Source organism: Blennius ocellaris, assembly GCF_963422515.1.
Source record: "Blennius ocellaris genome assembly, chromosome: 11".
In the NCBI taxonomy this organism is placed as follows: domain Eukaryota; kingdom Metazoa; phylum Chordata; class Actinopteri; order Blenniiformes; family Blenniidae; genus Blennius; species Blennius ocellaris.
The window spans coordinates 13,396,935-13,405,555 of record NC_137660.1 but is presented as its reverse complement, the minus strand read 5'-3'; the positions used below and the strand labels follow the sequence as shown (position 1 = coordinate 13,405,555).

At 39.5% G+C, this 8,621-nt stretch overlaps 1 protein-coding gene across 1 annotated transcript in view; it reads right to left on the bottom strand.

Annotated features, from left to right (window-relative positions):
• The window catches only part of tp53i11b (tumor protein p53 inducible protein 11b), a 36,861-nt gene that overhangs the window by 6,603 nt on the left and 21,637 nt on the right, over window positions 1–8,621 (bottom strand). Inside the window, exon 2 of the mRNA XM_080505080.1 lies at window positions 3,983–4,120. Coding sequence (XP_080361206.1) covers window positions 3,983–4,111 — 129 coding nt within the window. The 5' untranslated portion in view covers window positions 4,112–4,120. The remainder of the gene's footprint in view (window positions 1–3,982; window positions 4,121–8,621) is intronic.

Sequence of the window (8,621 nt, the reverse complement as noted above, 5' to 3'; positions counted from 1 at the left end):
CTATCTGAACTAAACCTATCCAGGTAACATCCATCAGGCCACACCTCCATCTAAGCAGCCTTCCATCAACCCACCCATTGATTTTGTATGGTGTGAGAAAAAGAAAAACAGAAGTCGCTCGGTCAGGCACAGGAAGAACATGCAATCCAAATATGGAAACTGTTATAGCCCTGAAACCACATTAGGTTTATACTAGAATAAAATAATCTGACAATTATCCTTGTCACAGTGTGTATCTTTTTCTTCTTTTTCATCTTTTACATTGGGCAGCCATATTTTCATTTTTAAAAGGTGGAGACTTCGCCCAGCCTCAAGGTATTTGATGATCTCAAATTTCATTCAAAGATGCCTCATACTTTTGATAGATTCAAAGTATACCCTTTCTATATTGATAGAAAAATCTGTTATTCAACAATACAAAATCTCACCAAGGTTCTCAGAGATTACTCAACATGCTTTGCTAAAATGACTTAAAAACGTGTCCTGGAGGGGACATGAAGATTGGATGTCAAAAGAAGACATTCGGTCACCTCATTTAATGCAGGCCTTGTCGGATGCAGACTGCCTGGAAATCAATGAAATATGTGAATAAAGCCCAAATAATTCAGTTAAAGCGCTGGTAACAAACACAATCTGAGATTTCTCACATCCACCAAAGGTTGACCTGGACTCAGAAAAGAAAATCCAGATCCAGATGACCTCTAACTTTTAAAGGTGCTTTCGCTGTCCCAACATATATCAGTGGTGAACATTTTGTGAAAATCTGCCATGATGTTTTCACGCAATCCTTAAAAGTCTATAAAATGAAATCCTGATCCAGAATCAGGATACGGATCACTTCAATGACCTCAATCATTCATGGGCTAATATCTATCTGTGGTTAAAATTTCATATAAATATAATCAATGATTGGTGGACAAAAAAAAAAAAAATCTGCTGAATTTAAGAGTTTATAGTCTTCAAACTTGTGTAGTACAGTAAAAACATGTAAGATCCACTTTTATGTGTGGATATCTGTATGTATATGTTTTACTTGATCAATTTATGGAGTTCTATTCTATAAACAAAAATATATAAGAAAAAAAAAGAAGAATTTGCAACCACTGAAACCAAAAGGTAGAGGAAAAGATTAAGTAATCACTTTTCAGTAGGTGGTTTATCCGTTTTATAGCTATACATCGAGAAAAGCACAGAGGGAAGCAAACTGCCCAGGTAAAGCCACATTGGGGGAGGAAAGGAGAAGCGAAGTTTTCTGCTTGAACACCCAGTGACCCTGTGACAGGTTAGGATTGTTTGATGGCTGCTAAGTTGAATTCCTTCATCCTGAGCCTTCAGCCTCCCGACATCAATGACCTGCCTTCATCATTAAATAATTTTTCCCTCAGAAGGGGCTCTTGTGTTGGAGTCGGACATGGCATCAGAGAGACTAAAAGTACATCCAAGCATGAAAACCACTAAAGCTGGAAAGATCAATCATTTTCTGGCCAGCAGCGTTTGCAGGCCAACAACCAATGGAAGAATGGTTGAAAAATAAATGAAACCGAAGGAATAATTTGGAAATTTCTTTTGTGCACATTTCATCCCAGTATATATTATACATTTCAGTTGTTTCTCATGGCATATTTCAAACAATTAGCCGACCCCAAAATAATTCACACTGATGAAAGAAAACAAGAGCAATAGTATATACTGTATGTCTCAGAAGGTGAGCCACAGAAATACCTTCAGGGTTTTGGGCCTCGTGGGTTGTAGCTATACTGTATGTGATTTAGATAAAATGCACATTGAGAGCTCGACACACCACTTGAGTTCAGAGCATGTTTAATTGTCATAACAAAATACAGAAGAAACTTGGGGAACAAGTTTTTCTTCTTTTTATTTTTTTATTTTAAAAAAAGCATCAACACATGCACTCTTAAGATTCTTTTTAAGAACCTTCAGGCTTTTATGGTTTATGAAATTTTAATGTGTCCAAAATTAGGAGGGGGGAAAAAAAACAATTAGTTTCAGATTATTTTCAGACACTTAAATATTTGGTGATTGTTGATCTATTAAAAGACTGAAATTATCCATGTGAGGAGTATAAATCCCTCCTTGGTTTGCACAGGAGTTACAATCTCTGTACATTAACCCATCTGTGGTCATGCTAGCAGGTGAATCAGCCCTCGTGTGCTGTGGTTTCAGGGGCTGTTTTTTGACAGGAACACATAAATATTCATGACTGGCATGAGAAATACCCAGAAGGGAACAGAGCGTCACCCGATGGCACCGAGCTGGCTTGGGGTAGATGAAGGAGGAAGGGAGTTGGGGGGGGGGGGGGAGGTAACAGGAAAGGAAAACAAACACACCATGATGTTTGTGCAGGGATACTTAAACCACAGCTGCTGTGGCCTGGAATTGTCATCAATCACTGAAGTCAGCCATACTCTGCACACAATGATGCACTTTTCAGCCAAAGAGCATGAAACATATTCAGATAAAGCCAGAAGCTATTGTGCTTCAACCTAAGACTTGTAAAGGTTTGTATGTGCTTCATCTGATGAATGTGAGTGCATATCATATGCATAGTAACACGAAGTGACACAATATATAAAGCAGACGTTGTAGGAGAACCAACTTATAAAAGGCCTGCACTGCTGTTGCCAACGACTGGTTGTTGCAACTAAAGTGGGGCATTATGGAAGAAAGAAGCTCCAGGAAACGTATCAGGCAAAAGTACTTTCCCCGAGCGTAGTTACACCCACTTAAGGTAACACAGGTACAGATTCAAAGCCTCTTTTCTTATTATAGGAACAGTAATTTTATCTCCAAGCAGTAATAGAGGCAGGAAGAGACAAGGGAGCACTTCCTTCCTTTGTTTACATGGTGCACAGGGATAAAGTCGACGGTTTCCTCTCCAACACAGCTAACCTTACATTTAGACCCCAAGGGCTCCCTATCCGCTAAAATCTGTGGCAATGATAGATTGAATAAAATGACGAGCAGAACAATTGAGGCCAAACGCAACATGACAGCAACAATTTTACTCTGAATGGGAAATATTGCACAGGCATGAACCAAACTGTTGCCTTGTTTTTCAGTGACTCATGAAAGATCTTCAGTTGTTACAGTCAAAATTCAAGACTCTTGTCCAGATCATTGGCATAGAAATTGAGACATAAATTGTTTCTCTTCAGGGGCCTGTGTTTCCATCTCCATCAGGACACTTCGTGACAGGGATCGGAGTGGCAGATGTCTGGGTTAGGCTCTGTGCTAAAACATTGAGAGAGAAAACAAACACTCGGAAGGGCTGAGAAAAGAGGGCCGGCATTTCATCACACGCTATCAGCAGCCACCGTATGCCTGCTCCCTTCTGCTCTGTTCCCATTTCCCACTTGCCTGATTAATATTTCAGCGGCGAACGATCTGCTATGTCAGTGCTCATTGTCATGCAATCTGATGAAAAAAATAATGACTTATTGTATGTGTCCTGATATTGAACAGCACAAGCATCCATTGTTAACTTGCAACTTTCACTGTTGTGTTGTCTGCCACTGTGTGTGCTGTTGTGCTTTGACATCCTCCGACTATATGTACGAGGGAATACATCTGAGGCAGGAAAATAATACATCAGATTGGGGGGGGGGCAGGCGGTCTCCCAAGAGAGCCGGTCACGTCTCAGTGGAGCTGAAAGAGCTCAGTGGATTATGCGATCTAAATTCAATGAGGCACAAGGAGCAAATGCACACAATGGGAGAGTGATGAGCCAATTAGTAGCCCACTGCAGCTTTTAACAAAAATCCATAACTTTTCTTCGGGTTAACAAATGCTTCTGCAGTACCCATGGATTCCTGTGCTATTATCCACATAAAAGGTGGTCATTTAAGGCAACCACTTAAATGACCGAGTTGCATACATGCAGAGGGCATTCAAGTCTATTTTCTCCATTAATGCCTATTCTGAATACATTTAGAAGAGATAGGTTCATGTGAAGTGACTTGACCTTTGAGCGGTGCACTTCGCCATCGTCATCCTCACCACCAACCCCGAGGATCTTCCGGCTCTTCAGTCGGCTTATCAGGTCTGTCTGACTGTGCTTCTTCATTAGAGGCGGATGAGGTTTAGATGCCATGGTGCACACCTGAAACAGAAGTAGAATCAGACAAAACATGAATGTTAGGAGAAAATGGCAAAATTTGTCAAACTAATGTAAGTGAAAACATTAGTTGCATTTTTTATTGCTAAATTTTGAACTATCTTCCTGAAGACAAGCAGGAAGAGGTATCTCCTAATCCACAAACAATTCCCTTTCAGACTTGCATTACATAATACCAGTCTATCATGTACAGGTTACAGATGAAGCCCCCCCCCCTCTGAAGTGAGGCTCAAAGCAGGACCAGATGTTCTGCAAGTCTGCAGAGATTCGTGCTCAGAGACAGCAGTAATCACGCTGGTTCATGCGAATGCGCATCAATATCATATTGATCCATATTGAGGTTCCCTGACAACATGTGACCCGGTAAATTGCAGATGGTTTCAATAATAGTCTGTATTATCTACACAGCAATATTCCCTAAAGGTGACATATGTACACATGGATCCATGGTTTGATTATTATCAATGACACAGATCAACATTCAGCTTCAAACTAAACTAGAACAGGCACTCAGTAGAACGCACACCTTTGCTAATGCCACATTTGTCACCATGCCATGGAACCCAATGGATTACAAGGTTATTTGATACACCATACCACTCCTTCGATTATTTGTCAAGGTCCTTTGAATCGCTTTATATTATCACTGTTTGACACAAATGTACACACATTTTACAATTTCCATGTGATCCCCTGACCTTTGACCCCCAACCACTAACAAGGCTCATGACGTCACTGCATCATGTGGCATATCAAGAGAATAGGAATTTGAAAAGTGAACATTTTTGGCGTCGGCTTGACATCAATTGGATTAAAATGGACAGTGTTATGACAAAAATAATTTTTTGACCTTTTCGTGACCTAGACCTTGACTGAATAGTTTTTGCAAAAAGTTGGAAATTAATAAATAATACACGCAGACAAAAACATAACCATCACCCAAACATTCATTGGCATAGGTCATTATTCTTTGAGTTCATAAAGAATGTTAACAACATGCCTGACAATCAGAGAATTCCATTAAACAGTTTTTTTCTGATTGATTTATCATGGAAAATGAAACCGTAAATCTTGCTTATTCATCCATTAATGGTGTGACTCAATAGCTAGTACCTTCAGCTACTTCGATACATTCACTGTAACTTTGAAACATCCTCAGAGCTGGAAAAAAAAATCAGGAGTAGAAAACATATTTCTGTTCAAATGTAAAAAAATTTAAGTAAAACATGTTGTTCACAGACTTGAAAAATCAACTTAAATACACATTCTTTATCACATGCCAGGTCTGATGACAATAGAAACCCCTATCACCCTGCTCATGCACAGCCATGGTGGTTTTCTGTCATGTTGGCTAGAATGCAGTGGACCTATTGACCAGCATCAATGAATAATGCCTCTGGATTCCATGGGGACAAACCAGTCAAATCAAGGCAGATTGTCATTGACTGAAAGTTACCTCTGCTGCCAGGAGGTAGAGTCACGCACCCACATGGGCAAAAACATGTACAAAATCAAACCACTCTGGTGCTTTCACTCTGTAAAGCAACAGTGTGTACTAATGTTCTCTCTGAGTGATGAGTATCTCTGAACGAAGGTAAGAAGCAGACACATCATTGAGCGCAAACATGAAATAACTCAGAGTTCATGCCTCATCATTTCAGTTAAGGCATGTGAATAAAAACATGTTTCTTTTTCTCCAGAAATCATACGGCTGATGCATAGTATAAGGATCACCTGCACAAGGTAAAGCACTACATCGGAAATTGCTTTACTTATATAGTGCATTTTAACGCATAGGCAGTCTTGACATGCTTGACATGACCCGTCACATACCAATATGATAATGACTGCCATGCAAGGTGCTCACACACATTCCAGATAATCCGGCAGTTTATTGCGGTTCTCAAAGACACTAAATCTCAAAACAAATGGACAAGGATAGATGAAGAATCGAGCCAGCCACAGCTATCCTTTAACCCAATGGCCCACAAAAATAAAATTAATATATTTTTCATTTCTGTGATGACCTGTTCAGTCTGGAACTGATATAACTCTCATAATTAATGACAGTGATGAGTGACCAGTAGACATATTGGAAATCTGTGTTGAAACTATTCGCTGTGAAGTCAAATGGTCATCGAGCTAATCAAAACTGTTCCGGCAGAAAAATCGATTGAGCCAATTACCTACTGAAGGTAGCAAGCACACGGTGGTCTGCCATTTGTGATGTGATGACCTGCTGTTTTTAATCATTCATGTCACTTGTATCTTCGCAGCCACTGACTCTTTGAGATATTAATGAAAAGTGTCTTATTGGATGTAATATAGTTTCAATTAGATGAGATAAAAAAAGATAATGCAACAAAGGCAAATGTGGCCATAACTCAATGCCATTTAATTATCCAGTTCTTTCTGACATGCGGCCGGTGAAAACCACCAAACCCTGTCAGCAATCTGACGGCACAACTGTGCCAGAGACGTACACAAAGGCAGGACAGCATTCCGTAGGAATGGCATGCACATTTAGGATTGCAGAGGTGACTGAAGGTTACACAGCATGTGCTCAGGCTTCTGTCGTCAAATACCCTCCTGAAGGTTTCCACAGTGAGCAAGAAGCACCAGACCTTTCCCTTTCCCTAATAATAAGCATGAGGAGGAACACCAGGAGGAGAGGGGAAAGTCTGGTAACAGTACAGGCAAACATATTTCTTACATTGAAGACAATATAATGAGCCTGCACAAATCTGAATAGATGAAGTATGCAATATAGGGAAATAAATAGGAATGCTTAATCAAATGATCATTGTTTAATAATCACTATATATAAAGTTTCAACATTTCCCCAAATGTGCAGGTTTAAGCTTTTCACATAGGTGATAAAAACAGATAAAAAGCTTCTTCTCTACACCTTCTTTCTTCTATCATTTATGTAGACATTTATAAAGCACTTGTACATTCTTAAAAGGTGCATTCTTCAAGTAATTGCAATGAGACATTTGCCTCATTAATTGCCAGATGAAACAAGCAATTAGACAAATCACCAAGAGAAAAAAAAGGGACTCATCAGTACTACAAGCAGTAAATCAAGCGCATGATGGCGGGCCCAGTGTGCCTTATTATAATGTTTTGCGATGTGATTATTGAGCATGTAACATCTTTAAATGAAGGCAAGACTCACAAAATGATATATTCTTTATGGCATTCAGCTGTTAAATCCTCATCAGTTTATTTGAAAAACTGATCAATTGTGTTTTTCAGCCTTCACTTTCACAGTAATGAAAACATCTGTGTCCATCATCACATTTTTTTTTCTCTCTGAGGTGCAAAAGGAAGGCATGGATTCATTATGTCCCTCAACATAATGAGACTTACCAATGCACATGGCCCCTTGATTATTGATGTTTACCACCATCATGTCCACCTCCCATCGGTGCTAAAACAGTAAATAAGGAGCATCTCACTGCATGCACTGGTAACCCTTCCATATGCTGAAATGCTGTCATATGCCTCTCCATTTAAATCCCCCATCAGTGCTCCTTGACTTGGGAGAATAATGTCGATGCAGTTGCCTAGCAACTGCCAATGGACCAATCATTTCTTGATTACGGAAAGCACCTTTCATGATTGAAACCACCTTTGTTGACAATGCCGCAGTTGACAGCCATGAGCGACGTTGCCGTCACTCTTAATGCCGTTTCAGGTGACATTTCTGGAAAAATGATGAGACTGCGATCTCTCTTCAATCAAATGGAGTTACGACGAGTTTCCTAACAAGTGGCTTCCAATGAAAGTTAAGAGGGTTTTGCCTTACTCTGGGAATCTACCATGTAGATATGCTTGATAAACAGTTTTCACGATAATTACAATAATACAATCTAATGTTACACAATTCTCATTTGATCTCAGGAGAAACATATGAATTGGGCATAATTCAGTCTCTCGCTTAATGATGGAACTCACAAAGAAAGGCAGTTAAAAACTATGACTCACAGAAAATGATGAATTAAGTGAGCAATAAATAATGAAGAGTCGAGTCTGAGAGTAGAGATACTGAAGCAGAAGTAGATTTTTCAAAAACCTCAGATGAAAATGTCCTTGTTCATAAAAGAGAATATGAGCAGAACAAAAGAAAAAAAAATATAGAAAAAAGGGAAAGGTGGAAACTGCCAGAAGACCTCGTTTGTGACTCAGAAGATGTTCTGCAAATTAGCTGTATCATAGGAACAAAGTTATGTGTGGGTGTGGAAGAGCAACTGTGAACAAATGTGCTACTCAAAATAGGAAAGCAGATTCTACAGTCTGCTTCTTCTCTCTTCCATAAATAACATGAGACACGGTTGCTCAGTACCATCTGAAACGCTTCACCATGTTTTGGACATTCAGCCGCACCAGATAATGCCAAGAAGAGATGGTCTCTGGTGTCCTGTTGTATTTTGGAAGCATTCTTGACCCTTATTGGATAATAGATGACAAATCAAGGTGAACC